At 44.8% G+C, this 23,335-nt stretch overlaps 1 protein-coding gene across 12 annotated transcripts in view; it reads left to right on the top strand.

Moving 5' to 3' along the window:
* LOC115196330 (tensin) overlaps positions 1 to 23,335 on the top strand; it is a 49,098-nt gene that overhangs the window by 11,120 nt on the left and 14,643 nt on the right. For 8 of the 12 annotated variants that reach the window (XM_029757060.1, XM_029757065.1, XM_029757059.1 and 5 more), the window contains exons 8-14: positions 1 to 113; positions 275 to 335; positions 1,660 to 1,735; positions 5,310 to 5,439; positions 5,600 to 5,671; positions 5,911 to 6,027; positions 8,321 to 8,404. In XM_029757060.1, the coding sequence (XP_029612920.1) occupies positions 1 to 113; positions 275 to 335; positions 1,660 to 1,735; positions 5,310 to 5,439; positions 5,600 to 5,671; positions 5,911 to 6,027; positions 8,321 to 8,404 (653 nt within the window). The remainder of the gene's footprint in view (positions 114 to 274; positions 336 to 1,659; positions 1,736 to 5,309; positions 5,440 to 5,599; positions 5,672 to 5,910; positions 6,028 to 8,320; positions 8,405 to 23,335) is intronic. The other 4 variants (XM_029757067.1, XM_029757064.1, XM_029757057.1 and 1 more) reach the window with 3 other exon arrangements.

Raw genomic sequence — 23,335 nt, 5'->3', positions numbered from 1 at the left:
GTATGTACGTTACTTCAGTGGTCTGCTCTCTGGCCACATCAAGATTAACAACAAGCCTCTGTTCCTGCACCACGTCATCATGCACGGCATCCCCAACTTCGAGTCCAAAGGAGGTGAGTCTGCAGCAGGATAGCCTTTATTTCATTATTAGAAATGATTCACGATTCATTTTTTTCAACTTAATTTTTTCTTCAATTTTTTTCATTCAATGAGAATAAATAATTGTTTCATTTTGGAATACTTTTTCTTCTTTTGTTATTTTTTTCCCTCGCAGGCTGTCGTCCTTTCCTGAAGATTTACCAGGCGATGCAGCCAGTCTACACGTCAGGAATATAGTATGTTTCTTTAGTTTTTATCTGTTGCACTGTGGGTTGATTTGTCTTTCAGAGGGCTTGTTTTCTCTCCTCTCAGATTCTGTCACTCTATCCCTCTTTCTTTCTCTCCCTCTCAGTCCACAGTACTTTCAAGCCTGTCACCCCTTGTTAAGAGATTAGCCCTTAGTAATCTCCCTCTGTTTGTGTGTGTGTGTGTGTGTGTGTGTGTGTGTGTGTGTGTGTGTGTGTGTGTGTGTGTGTGTGTGTGTGTGTGTGTGTGTGTGTGTGAGAGAGAGAGAGAGACAGAGAGAGAGGGAGGGAGAAATAGAGAGAGGAACAGAGAGAAAGAGAGAGAGATAGAGAGCGAAAGAGAGATAGAAAGGGGGGGAGAGAGATACAGAGAGGGGGGATAGAGAGAGAGTGAGGGGGGGAATAGAGGGGGGGAATAGATAGATAGAGAGGGGGGGATAGAGAGGGGGAATAGATAGAGAGAGAGAGAGAGAGAGATAGAAGGGGGAGAGAGATACAGAGAGGGGGGATAGAGAGAGAGAGAGAGGGGGGGGGGAATAGAGGGGGGGAATAGATAGAGAGAGAGAGAGAGAGAGAGAGAGAGAGGGGGAAGTAGAGGGGGGAATAGATAGATAGAGAGAGAGAGAGATAGAGAGAGAGAGGGGGGGAAGTAGAGGGGGGAATAGATAGATAGAGAGAGAGAGAGAGAGGGGGGAAGTAGAGGGGGGGAATAGATAGAGAGAGAGAGAGAGAGCGAGAGAGAGAGAGAGAGAGAGAGAGAGGGGGGAAGTAGAGGGGGGAATAGATAGATAGAGAGAGAGAGGGGGGGAATAGAGGGGGGAATAGATAGATAGAGAGAGAGGGGGGGGGAATAGAGGGGGGAATAGATAGATAGAGAGAGAGGGGGGGGGAATAGAGGGGGGGAATAGATAGAGAGAGAGAGAGAGAGAGAGAGAGAGGGGGGAAGTAGAGGGGGGAATAGATAGATAGAGAGAGAGAGAGAGAGTCTGTATGTGTGTCAGTGTGTGCTGGTGGGGCAGGCAGGCAGATAGATTGTCAGTGACACAGCTGTAGGGTTCTATGTGTACAGGAGTGATACCGTAACTCCCACCTCACTGAACCACCATCCAGGGTCCTCACGACCAAAACAACACCACACGGAAATTACCCCCCCCCCATCCCCCACACACACCCCCTCATCCATTTACAATCTCACTTTTGATAACTGATTTGGGACAAGCGCTTCTTACTTCAGTCATACCTGAACCACTATAAGAAAAACACCAAAACTGTTTTAAAGTGTTTATAATGGTTTTCATCTGAATGAATTCCACAGTAACGTCCAAGGGGACAGTCACACCAGTATCTGCATCACCATTGAACCTGGCCTGCTCCTAAAGGGAGACATTTTGGTAAGAAGCACGTCTTTTGTCATCAAATGTATGGGTGTTGTGGTTGTACTGTATACTGTGTTGTGTTGGCCTTAGAGCCCTTAGTGGCCTTACAGTAGGTTCATATACTGTTGAAGGTTGACTTTTTTCATATTCCACCACAATACATTCCTCGACCACAGGATCCATTTTTCTCTCTCTGTGTGTCTCTCTCATACTCTCTATTTCTCTCTCTCTCTCTCTCTCTCTCTCTCTCTCTCTCTCTCTCTCTCTCTCTCTCTCTCTCATTATCTCTCTCTCTCTCTCTCTCTCTCTCTCTCTCTCTCTCTCTCTCTCTCTCTCTCTCTATCTCTCTATCTCTCTCTCATTATCTTTCTCTCTCTCTCATTCTCTCTCTCTCTCTCTCTCTCTCTCTCTCTCTCTCTATCTCTCTCTCATTATCTCTCTCTCTCTCTGTCTCTCTCTCAATTAAATTCGATTTAAGAGGCTTTATTGACATGGGAAACATATGTTTACATTTCCAAAGCAAGTGAAATAGATAATAAACAAAAGTGAAATAAACAATAAAAAATGTACAGTAAACATTGCACTCACAAAAGTTCCAAAAGAATAAAGACATTTCAAATGTCATATTATGTCTATATACAGTGTTGTAATGATGTGCCAATAATTAAAATACAAAAGGGAAAATAAATAAACATAAATATGGGTTGTATTTACAATGGTGTTTGTTCTTCACTGATTGCCCTTTTCTTGTGGTAACAGGTCACAAATCTTCCTGCTGTGATGTCACACTGTGGTATTTCACCCAATAGATATGGGAGTTTATCAAGATTGGATTTCTTTTCGAATTCTTTGTGGATCTGTGTAATCTGAGGGAAATATGTATATGGTCATACATTTGGCAGGAGGTTAGGAAGTGCAGCTCAGTTTCCTCCTCATTTTGTGGGCAGTGTGCACATAGCCTGTCTTCTCTTGAGAGCCAGGTCTGCCTTCGGCATCCTTTCTCAATAGCAAGGCTATGCTCAGTCTGTACATACTCAAAGATTTCCTTAATTTTGGTCAGGTATTCTGCCACTGTGTACTCTCTGTTTAGGGCCAAATAGCATTCTAGTTTGCTCAGTTTTTTTTTATATTCTTCCAATGTGTCAAGTAATTATCGTTTTGTTTTCTCATGATTTGGTTAGGTCTAATTGTGTTGCTGTCCCGGGGCTCTGTGGGGTCTGTTTGTGTTTGTGAACAGAGCCCCAGGACCAGCTTGCTTAGGGGGCTCTTCTCCAGGTTCAGTTCTCTGTAGGTGATGGCTTTGTTATGGAAGGTTTTGGAATCGCTTCCTTTTAGGTGGTTGTAGAATTTAACAGCTCTTTTCTGGATTTTGATAATTAGAAGGTATCTGCCTAATTGGGCTCCCGGGTGGTGCAGCGGTCTAAGGCACTGCATCTCAGTGCTTGATGCGTCACTACAGACACCCAGACTGTACTTTATCACAACTGGCCGTGATTGGGAGTCCCATAGGGCGCAGCACAATTGGTCCAGCCTCGTCTGGGTTTGGCCGGTGTAGGCCGTCATTGTAAATAAGAATTTGTTCTTAACTGAGTAGCCTAGTTAAATAAATACAAAGATTCTGCTGTGCATGCATTATTTGGTGTTTTACGTTGTTCTCCGAGAATATGCTTAGAAGGCCAGCATCCTGGAGTTGCCTCTTCACAGTTGACGTTGAGACTGGTGTTTTGCGGGTACTATTTAATGAAGCTGCCAGTTGAGGACTTGTGAGGCGTTTATCAAACTAGACACTCTAATGTACTTTTCCGCTTGCTCAGTTGTGCACCGGGGCCTCCCACTCCCTCTATTCTGGTTAGAGCCAGTTTGTGCTGTTCTGTGAAGGAAATAGTACACAGCTTTGTACGAGATCTTCAGTTTCTTGGCAATTTCTCGCTTGGAATAGCCTTCATTTCTCAGAACAAGAATAGACTGATGAGTTTCAGAAGAAAGTTCTTTGTTTCTGGCCATTTTGAGCCTGTAATTGAACCCACAAATGCTGATGCTCCAGATACTCAACTAGTCTAAAGAAGGCCAGATTTATTGCTTCTTTAATCAGAACAACAGTTTTCAGCTGTGCTAACATAATTGCAAAAGGGTTTTCTAATGATCAATTAGACTTTTAAAATTATAAACTTGGATTAGCTAACACAACGTGCCATTGGAACACAGGAGTGATGGTTGCTGATAATGGGCCTCTGTACGCCTATGTAGATATTCCATAAAAAATCTGCCGTTTGCAGCTACAATATTAATTTACAACATTAACAATTTCTGATAAATGTGATGTTATTTTAATGGACAAAAAATTTGCTTTTATTTAAAAAACAAGGACATTTCTAAGTGACCCCAAACTTTTGAACGGTAGTGTACATCCTTTTGCTGTTTGCTCTTTGTTATAGAGCCAAAAATATTGGCGAAGTGGTTTATCCATATATCTCTGTTTTGGATAGATAACTCTTCGTGTTGTTGTTTAGAGTTTTCACATTTTCCCAGAAGTGGTTCGATTCTATGGATTCTTCAATTACATTGAGCTGATTTCTGACATGCCTTTCCTTCTTTTTCTGTAGTGTATTTCTGTATTGAGTTAGTGATTCACCATAATGAAGGCGTAGGCTCAGGTTTTCTAGGTCTCTATGTTTTTGGTTGGATAGGTTTCTCAATTTCTTTCTTAGATTTTTGCATTCTTCATCAAATCATTTGTCATTGTTGTTCATTTTCTTTGGTTGTCTGCTTGACATTTTTTGATTTGATAGGGAAGCTGAGAGGTCAAATATACTGTTTAGGTTTTCTACTGCCAAGTTTACACCTTCACTATTTCAGTGAAACCTTTGTTCCAGGAAATTCTCTATCTCTTTCTTTGTCTCTCTTTGTTTCTCTTTGTCTCTCTCTCTCTCTCTCTCTCTCTGTGTAATGTTATCTTGCCCCTCCTGTTCACTAGAGTTATTTTAGGGAAGAATGTGTCCTTGTTCCACTGCACCAGACCACACCAGACCAGACCACACCAGACCAGACCACACCAGACCAGACCACACCAGACCACACCACACCACATCAGACCACGCCAGACCACACCACACCAGACCAGACCACACCACATCAGACCACGCCAGACCACACCACATCAGACCACGCCAGACCAGACCACACCAGACCATGCCAGACGAGACCACACCAGACCAGACCACACCAGACCACGCCAGACCAGACCACACCAGACCATGCCGACCAGACCAGACCACACCACACCACACCAGACCACACCACACCAGACCACGCCAGACCAGACCACACCAGACCAGACCACACCAGACGTGCCTCCCCATCAGAACATGCCTGCATTGTACTGACCATGTTCTGTTCTGGTGGGAAACCATGGTCGGATCTCCAGGACCAGCAGGGTTTAGGCCTGGAGATATAGACCATGAGTTTGGCAATCTGGACATCTTCCTTCGTCTGGTTTGACTGTAGCAAAAGTCCTTGTCTTTATGTCCGGTTATATGCTTACTCTCTCCTCCTCCTCCTCCTCCTCCTCCTCCTCCTCCTCCTCCTACAGTTGAAGTGTTACCACAAGCGTTTCCGGAGCCCCATTAGGGATGTGGTATTCAGAGTGCAGTTCCACACCTGTGCCATCCACGACCTGGGAGTAGTCTTCGGGAAGAATGAACTGGATCAGACTTTTAAAGGTGTGTGTGTGCGTGGGTGACTGTGTGTGTGCATGTGTGCGTGGGCGACTGTGTGTGTGTCTTTGTAGGAGTGCGTACACATGTTCGTGTGTGTACTGTATTTACCTGGCCTCTGTAAAAATGTGAAATTGACTGTCGTTTAATGTGTGTCACTACACAGATGAGAGATTTCCAGAATATGGGAAAGTGGAATTTGTCTTCTCCTTCGGACCTGAGAAAATCAAAGGTACAGGTAATCAGTGTATTTAAAGTTGCATGCTTCAATGCATGCTACATGTAGCAATTTATACACAAACTAGAGTTAGTACCATAAGGTAATGCAGCACAGCATGGATTGGTGTAAATTGATTGTGTGTTGTCAGCATAGTTAACTGCATGTGGCTAGACAGAAAGTACATGTTGTATTGTATTTCTGTTATGGACATTAATGGGTTAAAGACTGCATTACCCAGCTGGCTTTGTGTCTCTCAGGAATGGGCCACCTTGAGAATGGCCCACAAGTGTCGGTGGACTACAATACCCAAGACCCCCTCATCCGCTGGGACTCCTACGAGAACTTCAACAGGGGCTGCGAGGATACAGGAGATGGTGAGCACCAAGACCACACACACACACACACACACACACACACACACACACACACACACACACACACACACACACACACACACACACACACACACACACACACACACACACACACAGCACAGTCAAACTGGATGTGCTGTAACAGTTGTTGTCACATATCTCCAGTGGCTAATAGAGTCTTTGAGACTGACTATTAGCCACTGGTACTTCCACTGGCATTCCACTGTTACTTCCACTGGTACTTCCACTGGCATTCCACTGGTACTTCCACTGGTACTTCCACTGGCATTCCACTGGTACTTCCACTGGTACTTCCACTGGCATTCCACTGGTACTTCCACTGGCATTCCACTGGTACTTCCACTGGTACTTCCACTGGTACTTCCACTGGTACTTCCACTGGCATTCCACTGTTACTTCCACTGGTACTTCCACTGGCATTCCACTGGTACTTCCACTGGCATTCCACTGGTACTTCCACTGGTACTTCCACTGGCATTCCACTGGCATTCCACTGGTACTTCCACTGGTACTTCCACTGGCATTCCACTGGTACTTCCACTGGCATTCCACTGGTACTTCCACTGGTACTTCCACTGGCATTCCACTGGTACTTCCACTGGCATTCCACTGGTACTTCCACTGGTACTTCCACTGGCATTCCACTGGCATTCCACTGGTACTTCCACTGGCATTCCACTGGTACTTCCACTGGTACTTCCACTGGCATTCCACTGGTACTTCCACTGGCATTCCACTGGTACTTCCACTGGTACTTCCACTGGCATTCCACTGGTACTTCCACTGGCATTCCACTGGTACTTCCACTGGTACTTCCACTGGTACTTCCACTGGCATTCCACTGGTACTTCCACTGGCATTCCACTGGTACTTCCACTGGTACTTCCACTGGCATTCCACTGGTACTTCCACTGGTACTTCCACTGGCATTCCACTGGTACTTCCACTGGCATTCCACTGGTACTTCCACTGGTACTTCCACTGGCATTCCACTGCGCCACCTCTCTCCACATCTAAAAGTAAGAGCATACATCTTCCTCAGCCGTTCGGACATTTTGATTCTTTCACATATTGCTATCCACTTTTGTTTAAGCATGCCCAATCTAGTGACTACCTTGCTCTACCCCTCTTGCCTTCTCTTGTTCCCATCCTTTCCCCCATCTCCCCCCTTTCCTCTCCCGCCCGTCTTAGCTGTAGGAGCAGACCCCATGCCATAAAGCACCACGACCCCCCCCCCCCCCCACACACACCTGTCAATCACTCCTTTAAATAGCTGCTGCAGAAATAGGTGGTAGTCGGTCGCTCTGCTGGTAACCCGAACCCCTGCACTCCCCCCTCCCAGCAACACCCCCCACCCAGCTCACAGTGTGGGTGTGCAAGGGGCTAGGGCTGGGAGTCAGGAGATGACGGGACCCCACACCAAACTCCTGCCCACCTCCTCTCACCTCTAGTCCCCTTCCTCCTCCACCTCGTCCCTCTGCTTCTGCAGTCCCACAGCCCCATTCCATAGCCCTCGCTGGGGCTGTCATCATTCATCATGGTCCCTATTGATTAGTATTGTGGACGGGATAAGACAATGAATACAGTGAGGGCAGTGGGCACCCTATCTTATGTCACCCATATGCCCCACGTGGAGAGAGAGAGGAGGCAGTTGCACCAGAGCACAGGCCGTGACAAATAGCCATCATGTCAAGCTAGGACCTCGGCAGCCATTTTGGTGCAGCGGTAATACGCTCCAACATGCCCTATGGCTTGAATAGAAACCACTGTATTCTATCATATTAAACTCTCTGGAGAGCTCTTGTGGTAATTGCTATGTAAAGAAGGTCATTGGGAAATGCTGGTGTTGGCAGTTTGATCCTAATTGAATGGACTAGATGTTTGGTTCTGGTTGGCTCAGCAGAAAGCATTCTGCCAGTCCCCTCGCTTAGCTAATTGCAGGCTTTGCTTCCTTAGCAGTTGGATTGGATATGAAAATGTGGATTCAGTACATGGTGCTAGAACATTGTGTGCCCACCATTCAATTTGTCTTCGGCTGAAAGTGAACCTCTGTGAAAGCTCAAGTGGTTTTATAGGTTGAAGGAAGATGTCTGTGTTCCAAGGCTGGGCTTGGGTTTTGAGCTAGGGTTCGTTCGTTTGCTAGCTGCTTTGCTACCCACCTCAATGTTTCTCCGCCAAGGAGTCTACTCTGAAAATACCCTTCCTCTCTCTCTTTCCCTTCCTCTCTTTCCCCCCTCTCTTTCCCCCCTTCTCTTTCCCTCCCTCTCTCAAGGGCTTCAGCTTGGGTTCTGGAGTGAGGGTTCAAGACCGGTCGCTAGCTGCTTGTTGGCCCACCTCAACGTTTCTTCACCAAGGGGTCTGTTCTGAAAACACCGCCCTCTCCCCTCCCTCTCTCTTTCCCTCCCTCTCTCTCTTCCTCCTCTTTTGATCACAGTGTTGCGGTCGACAGGTCAGGTGAATGTCGATGAGGGACCAGTTTTAAGGCTCTAGACTAATGGCTAACACGCAGACAGACAAGCTACGCTCTGTAGCCTAGCTTTCATTAGGTTCTGGACAAATGGAGTGTTTTCCCATAACTGTCGTGACGCTGTGTACTCCAGTGGACTCTGGTCACTCGTCACGTCATTAAAAGCATTAGGGCAGTGTTATTTGTCCGTGTGGTAGCTAGTCCTAGTCCTAAATGGCTGTTCCACCCTGGAGCGTTGATGTATATACAGTTGAAGTCGGAAGTTTACATACACTTAGGTTGGAGTCATTAAAACTAGATTTTAAACCACTCCACAAATTTCTTGTTAACAAACTATAGTTTTGGCAAGTCGGTTAGGACATCTACTTTGTGCATGACACAAGTAATTTTTACAACAATTGTTTACAGACATATTATTTCACTTAAAATTCACTGTATCACAATTCCAGTGGTTCAGAAGTTTACATACACTAAGTTAAACAGCTTGGAAATTCCAGAAAATGATGTCATGGCTTTAGAAGCTTCTGATAGACTAATTGACATAATTTGAGTCAATTTGAGGTGTACCTGTGGATGTATTTCAAGGCCTACCTTCAAACTCAGTGCCTCTTTGCTTGACCATGGGAAAATCAAAAGAAATCAGCCAAGACCTCGGAAAAAGAATTGTAGACCTCCACAAGTCTGGTTCATCCTTGGGAGCAATTTCCAAACACCTGAAGGTCCCACGTTCATCTGTACAAACAATAGTACGCAAGTATAAACACCATGGGACCACGCAGCCGTCATACCGCTCAGGAAGGAGACGCGTTCTGTCTCTTAGAGATGAAAGCACGTTGGTGCAAAAAGTCCAAATTAATCCCAGAACAACAGCAAAGGACCTTGTGAAGATGCTGGAGGAAACAGGTACAAAAGTATCTACATCCACAGTAAATCGACATAACCTGAAAGGCCTCTCAGCAAGGAAGAAGCCACTGCTCCAAAACCGCCATATAAAAGCCAGACTACGGTTTGCAACTGCATATGGGGACAAAGATCGTACTTTTTGGAGAAAAGTCCTCTTGTCTGATGAAACAAAAATAGAACTGTTTGGCCATAATGACCATCGTTACGTTTGGAGGGAAAAGGGGGAGGCTTGCAAGCCGAAGAACACCATCCCAACCGTGAAGCACGGGGGTGGCAGCATCATGTTGTGGAAGTGCTTTGCTGCAGGAGGGACTGGTGCTCTTCACAAAATAGATGGCTTCATGAGGAAGAAAAATTATGTTGATATATTGAAGCAACATCTCAAGACATCAGTCAGGAAGTTAAAGCTTGGTCGCAAATGGGTCTTCCAAATGGACAATGACCCCAAGCATACTTCCAAAGTTGTGGCAAAATGGCTTAAGGACAACAAAGTCAAGGTATTGGAGTGGCCATCACAAAGCCCTGACCTCAATCCCATAGAGAATGTGTGGGCAGAACTGAAAAAGTGTGTGCGAGCAAGGAGGCCTACAAACCTGACCCCGTTACAACAGCTCTGTCAGGAGGAATGGGACAAAATTCACCCAACTTATTGTGGGAAGCTTGTGGAAGGCCACCCAAAACATTTGACCCAAGTTAAACAATTTAAAGGCAATGCTACCAAATACTAATTGAGTGTATGTAAACTTCTGACCCACTGGGAATGTGATGTAAGAAATAAAAGCTGAAATAAATCATTCTCTCTACTATTATTCTGACATTTCACATTCTTAAAATAAAGTGGTGATCCTAACTGACCTAAGACAGGGAATTGTTACTAGGATTAAATGTCAGGAATTGTGAAAAACTGAGTTTAAATGTATTTGGCTAAGGTGTATGTAGACTTCCGACTTCAACTGTATGTGTCAGAGTCACGGCTAGCTCCTGGTAAGGTCTTTCTTTACATATTTCAATGACCTTTGTAGAAATCAGATGAAAGGAGTATATGAAAGATAAGCCTGTTTAAAAGGTCTGTATGAATAACAAGGTTATTGGTAGAATAATACATCACTAAGTTTTGATGATGTATCTGCAAATATGAAGGTGTTCATTGAGTTTGTGTCCACTTTTAGCCTGGGTGCTGCTGAGATGTGTGAAGAGCATTGTCGGATAGTTACTAGTTGTGAGCTGTTTGCATATGTGTGCATCCACTTTGAGAGAATGTGTAGAAATGAGTGTGTTTGCCTGCGTTCATGCAAGCATGTGTGTGTGTTTCACTAATAGTTCTTCACTAATATGACTTCACTAATAGTCCTTCACTAATAGTCCTTCACTAATAGGATTTCACTAATAGTCCTTCACTAATAGTCCTTCACTAATAGGACTTCACTAATAGTCCTTCACTAATAATCCTTCACTAATAGGACTTCACTAATAGTCCTTCACTAATAGTCCTTCACTAATAGGCTTTCACTAATAGTCCTTCACTAATAGTCCTTCACTAATAGGACTTCACTAATAGTCCTTCACTAATAGCCCTTCACTAATAGGACTTCACTAATAGGCTTTCACTAATAGGACTTCACTAATAGTCCTTCACTAATAGTCCTTCACTAATAGTCCTTCACTAATAGGACTTCACTAATAGTCCTTCACTAATAGTCCTTCACTAATAGGACTTCACTAATAGGACTTCACTAATTGCCCTTTACTCAGCTGTTGACCTGGGGTGCGTCCAACAAGGGAAATACCTTGTAATGTTAACTAACAGTCTGAGAAGGTAGTGTTAGGCCAACGTAAGTGTCTGTTTCAGGCCTAAACTACCACTACAAGTAATCAAGTGGCCTTTCAATTACATACAGTGCCTTCGGAAAGTATTCAGACCCCTTGACTTTTTCCACATTTTGTTATGTTACAGCCTTATTCTAAAATGTATTAAATAAATCAATTTCCTTAGCAATCTACACATAATACCCCATAATAACAAAGAGAAAACAGGTTTTAAAACATTTTTGCAAATGTATAACATTTTAAAACATAAATACCTTATTTACATAAGTATTCAGACCCTTTGCTATGAGACTCGAAATTGAGCTTAGGTGCATCCTGTTTCCATTGATCATCCTTGAGATGTTTCTACAACTTGATTGGAGTCCACCTGTGGTAAATTCAATTGATTGGATATGATTTGGAAAGGCACACACCTGTCTATATAAGGTCCCACAGTTGACACTGCATGTCAGAGCAAAAACCAAGCCATGAGGTCAAAGGAGTTGTCTGTAGAGCTCAGAGACAGGATTGTGTTGAGGCACAGATCTGGGGAAGGGTACCAAAACATTTCTGCATTGAAGGTCCCCAAGAACACAGTGGCCTCCAACATTCTTAAATGGAAGAAGTTTGGAACCACCAAGACTCTTCATAGAGCTGGCAACAAATTGAGCAATCGGGGAGAAGGGCCTTGGTCAGGGAGGTGACCAAGAACCCGATGGTCACCCTGACAGAGCTTCAGAGTTCCTCTGTGGCGATGGGAGAACCTTCCAGAAGGACAACCATCTCTGCAGCACTCCACCAATCAGGCCTTTATGGTAGAGTGGCCAGACGGAAGCCACTCATCAGTAAAAGGCACATGACAGCCCACTTGGAGTTTGCCAAAAGGGACATAAAGACTCCCAGACCATGAGAAACAAGATTCTCTGGTCTGAAGAAACCAAGATTGAACTCTTTGGCCTGAATGCCAAGCTTCACGTCTGGAGGAAACCTGGCACCATCCCTACAGTGAAGCATGGTGGTGGCAGCATCATGCTATAGGGATGTTTTTCAGCGGCAGGGACTGAGAGACCAGCCAGGATCGAGGGAAAGATGAACAGAGCAAAGTACAGAGAGATCCTTGATGAAAACCTGCTCCAGAGCGTTCAGGACCTCAGACTGGGGCCAAGGTTTACCTTCCAACAGGACAGCGACCCTAAACACACAGCCAAGACAATGCAAGAGTGGCTTCAGGACAAGTCTCTGAATGTCCTTGAGTGGACCAGCCAGAGCCTGGACTTGAACCTGATCGAAAAATCTCTGGAGAGACCTGAAAATAGCTGTGCAGCGACACTCCTCATCCAACCTGACAGAGCTTGAGGAGATCTGCAGAAAAGAATGGGAGAAGCTCCCCAAATACAGGTGTGCCAAGCTTGTAGCATCATACCCAAGTAGAGTCGAGGCTGTAATTGCAGCCAAAGGTGCTTCAACAAAGGACTGTCAAAATACTTATGTAAATGTAATATTTCAGTTTTGTTTTCTTAATACATTTGCAAATACTTCTTAAAAACAGTTTTTTCTTTGTCATTATGTGGTATTTTGTGTAGATTGATGAGGGAAAGAAACTATTTAATACATTTTAGAATAAGGCTCTAACGTAACAAAATGTGAAAAAAGTCTAGGGACCTGAATACTTTCCGAATGAGCTGTATATATATTTATACTCCAGACTCCGACATTGCTCGTCCTAATATTTCGATATTTCTTAATTCCATACTTTTACTTTTTTGATTTGTGTGTATTGTTAGATATTACTGCACTGTTGGAGCTAGGAACACAAACATTTCACTACACCCGCAATAACATCTGCTAAATATCTGTATGCGACCAATAACATTTGATTTGAATAGCAAAGTCATTTGCAGATTATTGGCACTACAATGCCACAGTAGTCATTACCAAAATTGTCTGTTTGATGTTTTACCATCACTGTATCATTTTGGAATGTTCATTCAAATCGTTCAACTGAGATTGTTACTAAGTAACATGTTCACCACAAACAGAACCCTTGCTCAATTCACCTCTCGGGTTATAGCCTTAAGAGGCCAACTCTCTGTCCGTTGTCTACTCCTGCCCACTCACTCAGTGACCAGACAGAAAACACCACTACAACACCACTTGCAAATCTGGTTGAAGGGTGTTGTGACTTTTCTGGGCCGCTGTATACCCTAGGTAAAACAGATTTATGTTATTGTAGGGATAGGATATCTAAACCTAGACTGTTATCTAAACCTAGACTCTCAAGAAAGCGTTAGCCTGTTGAGCCAAAGCTCTGGAAGCTAACACAGCACAAGTCCCCAGGTCATGCAAACTCTGTGAATTTCACCTCCTTCAGTTCACAATATTTACACACATGAAAGTAACCATGAAAATCATTATATTTGTTTTTTGAAAAAGAACAGAGCGATAGTAAAACTGCGTGGATATGTGTTGCTGTGTGTGTGTGTGTGTGTGTGTGTGTGTGTGTGTGTGTGTGTGTGTGTGTGTGTGTGTGTGTGTGTGTGTGTGTGTGTGTGTGTGTGTGTGTGTGTGTGTGTGTGTGTGTGTGTTCACTGTGGCCGGTGACAGCAGCAGACTGTATTTGGCTGTGGCACGGCCCCGGGCATGTCTCGAATAGCTGGGTGGCAACAGAGAGAGAGGGAGAGCGAGAAAACGAGAGAGAGGGAGCGAGAGAACGAGAGAGAGAGAGGGAGCGAGAGAACGAGAGAGAGAGAGGGAGCGAGAGAACGAGAGAGAGTGGGGGACACCGTGACGCAGTGAGTGGAACAGCTTGGCCAGGACTAAAGCCCTTTTTGTTAGCTAACTGTCACCGGAGTTGGAACGAGAGAACGAGGGAAGCAGAGAGTGAAAGAGAGGACAAAATGAAGGGAAGGAAATAGGCTGAGCGGTATTACAGCAGCTGGTGAGTACAGTAGTTAGGCCTAAGGGTTGACTGTGAGGGCTCAGGTGTTGATAGGGCTAATGAGATAATTGGTAGGTGTCATACGTTTCTGTTGTGGTTTTTAACGAAGTTGTGTTCAATTCAGTTGAATTGTTCTTTATCGTGTTGTGGTAGTGTATTGGTTGGGAATACCTATGTTTTACATAACCTATTGTTTCTAGTTATGGAAGTCTGAGTTTAATGTTTGCTTGGGTTATAGTATACTGTAAGTTGGTAGTAAATTCTCAAACTTATTTTTTACTTTGGATGATTGAATGAGAGGGTCTGTCGGAGCAGGATTTTTGACTGTTTTCTCGGTTGCAGCAGATGCAAGGCTCTCTCTGTATGTCCTTTATTTTGTTTCTATGTCAACATGGTTGTTTACAGTACCATTTGAATCATTGAGTGAGTAATTTGCGTGTGGAACATTTTATAAATGTGCCGCAATTATGGCACACCACAACTATTAAGCTGCCTGCTCTAACTTCTTTTAAGACCAATTTAACTTGTGAGTTATGAGTTGAGACGCTGAATGAGGGACTTTGACTGGCTTTGCACAATACGTCATGTTGTATAGTCACTGTAGTGTTTCTATGGCAGTGTGGAAACAGTTACTGCCTTGGATATAGTGGAGAGTTTGTTCTGGTTTAATAAGGGGCCTAGTACCCCTCATAGGAGTGACAGAAGGACTAGTGTAGTTAGAGCTGGCAGTGACAGCACCATGAGACATAGCAGCAGGTTTACAGCCCACCCCTAAGCCCCTCAGAGCCCCCTAGATACCTCAGCTACCTCATATCTGACTCAGATATCTCTGTCCCTCAATGTCCCCCCATACCTCACCTACAGTGGGGGAAAAAAGTATTTGATCCCCTGCTGATTCTGTACGTTTGCCCACTGACAAAGAAATGATCAGTCTATAATTTTAATGGTATGTTTATTTGAACAGTGAGAGACAGAATAACAACAAAAAAATCCTGAAAAACTCATGTCAAAAATGTTATAAATTGATTTGCATTTTAATGAGGGAAATAAGTATTTGACCCCTCTGCAAAACATGACTTAGTACTTGGTGGCAAAACCCTTGTTGGCAATCACAGAGGTCAGGCGTTTCTTGTAGTTGGCCACCAGGTTTGCACACATCTCAGGAGGGATTTTGTCCCACTCCTCTTTGCAGATCTTCTCCAAGTCATTAAGGTTTCGGGGCTGACGTTTGGCAACTCGAACCTTCAGCTCCCTCCACAGATTTTCTATGGGATTAAGGTCTGGAGACTGGCTAGGCCACTCCAAGACCTTAATGTGCTTCTTCTTGAGCCACTCCTTTGTTGCCTTGGCTGTGTGTTTTGGGTCATTGTCATGCTGGATTACCCATCCACGACCCATTTTCAATGCCCTGGCTGAGGGAAGGAGGTTCTCACCCAAGATTTGACAGTACATGGCCCTGTCCATCGTCCCTTTGATGCGGTGAAGTTGCATTGATTTCTCACCGTTCTCATGATCATTGCAACTCCACGAGGTGAGATCTTGCATGGAGCCCCAGGCCGAGGGAGATTGACAGTTCTTTTGTGTTTCTTCCATTTGCGAATAATGCTCACCAAGCTGCTTGGCGATGGTCTTGTAGCCCATTCCAGCCTTGTGTAGGTCTACAATCTTGTCCCTGACATCCTTGGAGAGCTCTTTGGTCTTGGCCATGGTGGAGAGTTTGGAATCTGATTGATTGTTTGCTTCTGTGGACAGGTGTCTTTTTTACAGTTAACAAGCTGCGGTTAGGAGCACTCCCTTTAAGAGTGTGCTCCTAATCTCAGCTCCTTACCTGTATAAAAGACACCTGGGAGCCAGAAATCTTTCTGATTGAGAGGGGGTCAAATACTTCATTAAAATGCAAATCAATTTATAACATTTTTGACATGCGTTTTTCTGGATTTTTTTGTTGTTATTCTGTCTCTCACTGTTCAAATAAACCTACCATTAATATTATAGACTGATAATTTCTTTGTCAGTGGGCAAACGTACAAAATCAGCAGGAGATCAAATACTTTTTTCCCTCACTGTACCTCATATCTGCCTTAGCTATCTCCTGTCTCTCACTGTCCCCCCATACCTCCGCTATCTCATATCTGACTCAGTTATCTCTCTGTCCCTCAGTGTCGTCGTCCCTGCCCCTGCTTCAACTATGATTGTCCCTCCATACCTCAACTATCTTCTGTCTTTCACTGTCTCCCTCCTACATTGGCTCTCACTGTCTCTCTCTGATTCATTGCTAACTCAGTTCTAAAAGTCTCTCTCTGACTCTCTATACCATTTACAGTGATGGCGTATAGGTTTTTATTTTAGGGGTATACCAGAGTCTGGATCTTCCAGTGATCCTTGCAGACAGTCATCAACTCCCAGACAGAGAGATAGGCAGACATAGTGACATGTAATCTTTAGTTCAGTTACTGATATGACTTCCATGATATTACTACCAAATACAGAGACAGACAGACAGACAGACAGACAGACAGACCCGCAGATAGACCGACTAGCCCTAGTGTATGTCATTCAACCATCTTCATGATACCACCCGTCTACTCGGCTCTGGAATGCAGACTGCTGGTTGGCACAGCGATATCAAAGCCCGTCCCTGCTGAGGTGGGTGTCATGTCCCGTAGAGAGACGCCCTTTAGGCTGTCTGGCTCTGGCAGAGTTAGGCCATGACATCATCTAACGGGGACGTGTTGTCTGTGTGGTGTGTGGCTGAGATGACAGCTAGGGGCTGTTGCTGGTCAGGGTGATTCACACCTGGCCAGCCCCCAACGTTGCCCAATAGGCACAGATCCAGGATCAGCTTATTGTCATCAAATACTAATTTGAACTGTTTATGGGAGAGACAGTGTGCAGGGGGCAACTACAGACAGACCCAACTACAGACAGTTTTGTACTGTGCTTCTAGGCCGGCTGCAGATTTTCTCATTATTCTTTCACTTTTCATCTATTTCTGTCCTCCTCTCTCTCTTTGTAGAGCGCTCTCTGTATGGGTTTCTCTTTCTCTCTCTCTCTCTCTCTCTCTCTCTCTGTCTCTCTCTCTCTCTCTCTCTCTCTCTCTCTGTGGGTTTCTCTTTCCCTCCCTCCCTCCCTCCCTCCCTCCCTCCCTCTCTGTTGCTGTTTTAGATGTGTGACTGACTACGGTTTTAGTATTGTTTGTTTATGAATTTAACTAGCCTCCGGGACCTGCTGTTTTCATCCCATCATGCCCCTCTCTCTAGCAGCATGCCTTCCTTCCTGGTTTTACAGGCCCCAGTTTGTTCCTGTTTGCCCTCGCTAACCCCGTGCTGTCCCGTTTCCTCTCCCCCTCATCAAGTAAGACCCGAAAGACCCACGGCACAGGTCAACTATTTCCCTTAAATAGTGCTGTGTGTGTTTGTTAGAGTCTGTGAGGAGAGAGGGGCTTTCGTGTGTGTTTCTCTATGCGTGTAGTGAGCTGTGGGGTTGTGGGTTGGGAATTTATGAGAGTAACGTGTATCCCATACAGTCAGACCCAGAGCACACCCCAAGGAAGACTTCTACACCACATTCCTCTCACACACTCAGAGGAATAGGAACTTTTATGAGGAACATCGTTTGGGTGGTGTGTGTGAGAGTGTATGTTCTCACACTCTAATGTGGGTTTTTCTTTCTCAGTGTCCGTATCTATATATCTTTTTTAGCCAGTGTTCTTTGTTCCACTTGATCATCTGAGGGGATATTAGGTTAACTCCTTACCAGATCCACAACACTGTTGGTCTTGTCTTCATCCAGTCACACCATGGAGGGGCTGCCATGGTGCTGCTAGCTAGCTTAGCACAATCAGTAGCCACCCAGCAGGGGATTTGTCTTTAAGTGGGCTGTAGTATTTTCCCACACTTCTTATCAGGACAACAGTGAACCCAGAGGGACAGACAGACAGACAGACAGACAGGCAGGCAGGCAGGCAGGCAGGCAGGCAGGCAGGCAGGCAGGCAGGCAGGCAGGCAGGCAGACAGACAGACACACAGACAGACAGACAGACAGACAGACAGACAGACAGACAGACAGACAGACAGACAGACAGACAGTGGCCCTGGTCCAAACCCTTAGACACAGACACTGTGACCCAATGACACTGCCAAACCCAATCCAGCCATCCTGTGGTTAGCCTGCTAGGCTAGCTGCGATGCTAGCTTGTCTAGGAGTTACTTATTGATTTCTTTGTTAATTGGTCCTGGACTATGTGTGGCAGGGACATTGTAGGTTGTACTAGTTAGCTTAGCGATATGAAGCTAGTTTGTGTTTCCTGGGTATTAACATATAGACCTGAGTGGCCAGACTCTGAGGCAAATCATTTGGGGACATTGGTTGTGCATTAATCTCAGTTAACCCAGAAGTAAAATCTTGTATAATTTGGTCAGCTGTATGATTAACCTTCGGTCTACAGTACACATAGAATCTGACCACGGGAGACAGTTGTGCATAAATGAAAAAACTACAACAGGTGGATTTTTGCTAGGCTGGCACTTAACTGCCTCAATATAATAGGACAACGTTCTATACTCAACAATTATTCTAGGATCATTATTACATGTGTTTGAAGAGAAATCTATGTAAACAGTAAAGCGATTGTTCCATGAAGTAGCTGATGTGAGTAGCACATTTGATAGGGTAATAACAGTAGCTGTGAAGCATTGTCTGTATCAAATAAACCATTAGTCCACAGGTGTTATGAGCCGGGCTGTTTTAACGGCACGTTAATGGCTTCCCAACGGGTCATGTGTGAAGGAGACACTGTGGCATCGTGCTTACACACGCTTTCACAGCGGGACACGTCACCATGGGAGACAAAGAGGAAAAGGCAGGTGCTGTTTGTGTGTCGGGGGAGAGAGTGTGTGTCGGGGGGGATTAAGTGTGTGTATAGAGTGTATTCGGAAAGTATTCAGACCACTTGACTTTTTCAACATTTTGTTACATTACAGCCTTATTCTAAAATTGATTAAATGGTGTTTTTCCCTCATCAATCTACACACAATACCCCATAATGACAAAGCAAAAACAAGTTTTTAGAAATGTTTGCAAAACTAAAAAATCACATCTACATAAGCATTCAGACCCTTTACTTAGTAGTTTGTTGAAGCACCTTGGGCAGTGATTACAGCCTCTTCTTGGGTAGGAAGCTACAAGCTTGGCACACCTGAATTTGGGAAGTTTCTCCCATTCCTCTCTGCATATCCTCTCAAGCTCTGTCAGGTTGGATGGGGAGCGTCGCTGCAGAGATGTTCAGGTCTCTCCAGAGATGTTCGATTGGGTTCAAGTCCGGGTTCTGGCTGGGCCACTCAAGGGCATTCAAAGACTTGTCCCAAAGCCACTCCTGCGTTGTCTTGGCTGTGTGCTTAGGGTCGTTGTCCTGTTGGAAGGTGAACCTTTGCCCCAGTCTGAGGTCCTGAGCGCTCTTGAGCAGGTTTTCATCAAGGATCTCTCTGTACTTTGCTCTGTTCATCTTTGCCTTGATTCTGACTAGTCTCCCAGACCCTGCCGCTGAAAAACATCCCGACAGCATGATGCTGCCACCACTATGCTTCACCCTAGGGATGGTGCCAGGTTTCCTCCAGACGTGACGCTTTGCATTCAGGCCAAAGAGTTCGATCTTGGTTTCATCAGACCAGAGAATCTTGTTTCTCATGGTCTGAGAGTCTTTAGGTGCCTTTTGGAAAATTCCAAGCGGTCTGTCATGTGCTTTTTACTGAGGAGTGGCTTCCGTCTGGCCACTCTACCATAAAGGCCCGATTGGTGGAGTGCTGCAGATATGATTTTTCTGGAATGTTCTCCCATCTCCACAGAGGAACTCTGGAGCTCTGTCAGAGTGACCATCAGGTTCTTGGTCATCTCCCTGAACAAGGCGCTTCTCCCCCGATTGCTCAGTCTTGGTGTGTCCACACTTCTTCCATTTAAGAATGATGGAGGCCACTGTGTTCTTGGGGACCTTCAATTCTGCAGACATTTTTTGGTACCCTTCCCTAGATCTGTGCCTCAGCACAATATGTCTCTGAGCTCTATGGACAATTTATTTGACCTCATGGCTTGGTTTTTGACATGCACTGTCAACTGTGGGACCTTATATAGACAGGTGTGTGCCTTTCCAAATCATGTCCAATCAATTGAATTTCCCACAGGTGGACTCCAATCAAGTTGTAGAAACATCTCAGGAATGGTCAATAGAAACAGGATGCACCTGAGCTCAATTTCGAGTCTCATAGCAAAGGGTCTGAATACTTATGTAAATAAGGTATTTCTGTTTTTTATTTTTTTATAAATTGGCAAAAATGTCTAAAAAACAGTTTTCACTTTGTTATTATGGGGTATTATGTGTAGATTGCTAAGGATTTGTATTTATTTAATCAATTGTAGAATAAGGCTGTAACACAACAAAATGTGGAAAAAGTCAAGGGGTCTGAATACTTTCCGAAGGCACTGTATGTGTGTGCGTGCATGCCCGTGTCTTACGAGCCTCGCGCTCCACAAGGCCTCTGGGGAACCATTGGCTAAGTCAATGGAATGATACATGAATGGAAGGCTAATGATGTCCATCTCTCAAGTTAGCCCCAAACTATGTCTATATATGAGCCTGTTAACTCTGTCCTGTCAACTCTGTCCTGTCAACTCTGTCCTGTCAACTCTGTCCTGTCAACTCTGTCCTGTCAACTCTGTCCTGTCAACTCTGTCCTGTTAACTCTGTCCTGTCAACTCTGTCCTGTCAACTCTGTCCTGTCAACTCTGTCCTGTCAACTCTGTCCTGTCAACTCTGTCCTGTCAACTCTGTCCTATCAACTCTGTCCTGTTAACTCTGTCCTGTCAACTCTGTCCTGTCAACTCTGTCCTGTCAACTCTGTCCTGTCAACTCTGTCCTATTTGTGACCCACTCAGAAGAAATGTCTATCTCGTCACTGATAGTAACTGTAGGCCTAAATTCAGCTAATGGACAAACAGTGTACCTCATCTCAGTGTAGTCTTAGGGGAATGGCATCTACTTTAGCTGACTACCCTAACTAACTATTCCTGCCGGTCAGATTCATGTTGGAGGAGATTTATGGCTTGGTCTTTGTTTCAAAGCCACAATTATCGCCTGGCTAGCATACTAAGAAGCTTTATGGTGGATCAGCAACGACTTACTATACTAAAAATGGTCCCTGTGTTTTTTAAGGCCAGTGAATCTATACTTAAACCCACCCCAGCAATGCTCCCACCCAGCTGAGCAGGAATTTGTTGATTCTAAACACGACATACATCCATCATCAACGTATCCCAATGATGGCGGTGAACTCTCCCATACATCAAAACTCACACATCTTTACATATTCTTTGTTTTTAATGATAGAGAAAGCCCAGCTCACCACAATTCTGCTGTTGCTTTCAACTTAGACACACAGGAATGTGTGTGTGTGTGTGTGTGTGTGTGTGTGTGTGTGTGTGTGTGTGTGTGTGTGTGTGTGTGTGTGTGTGTGTGTGTGTGTGTGTGTGTGTGAGAGAGAGAGAGAGAGAGACCTAGAGACAGATAGATTACTAGAGAGAGAGAGAGGCCAGGGAAACCCCAGTGTGAGTGTGAGTGACGTCACTGTGTAGGAGTGGGTCCAGGCCAGGGCTCAGGGTGGTTAGCTGCGTGGGTGTTGTAGTTTTAGGAAACTCCCAATGCCAGGAAGGAACTGACAGATTCCACTGGACCAGCTCACAGCTCCCAACTCATAGTTCAACGCCCCAGGGAATGGACTAGCTCCACCCCACCTCACCCAGTCCCAACATCGATAGGTGAAGGATGGCACATCTCTGTCTCCTCCCATCCAATGAGAGAGGGAGGGGAAGGCTATGCCAACTCAGTTGAATCATAACCTAGTGAAGGATGTCTCTCCTTCATCTCAACCAAACCAAGTGTGATGGCAAAGGGCTACTCTATTTAATCTATCTAACGGAAAGAAAACACAGAAAGGAGGAGGAAGAGAAGAAATCTAGCTCCAGGTAAGAAAAGATTCCAATGGAGTTGATTCAGGACTGGACTTGGCTTGAAGTAGGTTATCAATCTTAACTGTTCTGGACTGGGAAGTATTTTGCGAGCAATATCAGGAGCACTAGAAGTTCCCTACAAAAATATGGAACGGTTTGTTCTGGTGGGTAAGCAAGGGTAGCTCTCTCTCTCTTCTCTTTCTCTCTCCTCTCTCTCTCCCCCTCTCTCTCATTCTGCTACTGTAGCGTTGTTGACATGGCCTCGTAAATAGCTGTGGTCAGAGAAGCTCTCCATGTGTCACTGTGGAACCCCCCACCAACTAACACCCTGCTGTGCCGATGTTCAGAAGCTGCTCCCGGTGACCCGATTTCACATGTTCCTCTAAGCAGCTGTTGAAAGAGAAGGGTCTTTTTGAGATGTGTGTGTGTGTGGGGGGGGGGGGGGGTTGTGTGTGTGTGTGTGTGTGTGTGTGTGTGTGTGTGTGTTCAATATGGTCCTGAAAATATTCTGGAGAAGTTTATTGGAGAACAAAGATGATGCAAGGTATTGTAATCAAAATGAACCTGAGTATCTGGTCTCAAATTGGGCCTCATAGTTTTTGAAATATGCCTCTTGATCTTATGCCATCCTTCATCATCAGACATGTTCAAGTTTCGAGCTGTTGTGAGACCAGATGTTGAGGAATTGGTTGGTGGAGTGATTGGTCCAGGAAATGGGTGCTGGAGGTTGCCAGGGACTCCTGCCAAAGTTGAGATGTGGCTATTAGCGGAAATACTGGCCTTAAATCAAGAGTGATGAAACCAACCCATCTGCATGGGAGAACATCTGAGGATTATACACAGCATGCTGTTACGACATTGATGCATAAAAACAGTTACTCAGTGAGAAAATCACCTCAGCAAATGAAATGTGCTGTGTTCATATTGATAGACACAGGACATGTGAAATGACATACAGTGTATGTATAACATAGGAATTCTGGTGCTCTCACATACTGTAGATTCTGATAGTGAAGAATCTGGGAATTCTGATGTGGTAATTCTGTCGTTGTCATGGCGAGTTTGTGCACTGTGTCTAGGAGATGTTCCACAGACGGTGGTGCGGGGGTCCCTGTCACGCCATGTAGGGTTGTGCTGCCTGACGCATCATGACAGATCCTGGACTGGGATGCTTG

Source organism: Salmo trutta, chromosome 6, assembly GCF_901001165.1.
Source record: "Salmo trutta chromosome 6, fSalTru1.1, whole genome shotgun sequence".
NCBI lineage: Eukaryota > Metazoa > Chordata > Actinopteri > Salmoniformes > Salmonidae > Salmo > Salmo trutta.
Note: the sequence above shows the minus strand (reverse complement) of the source record. Positions and strands in the feature narration are given on the sequence as shown.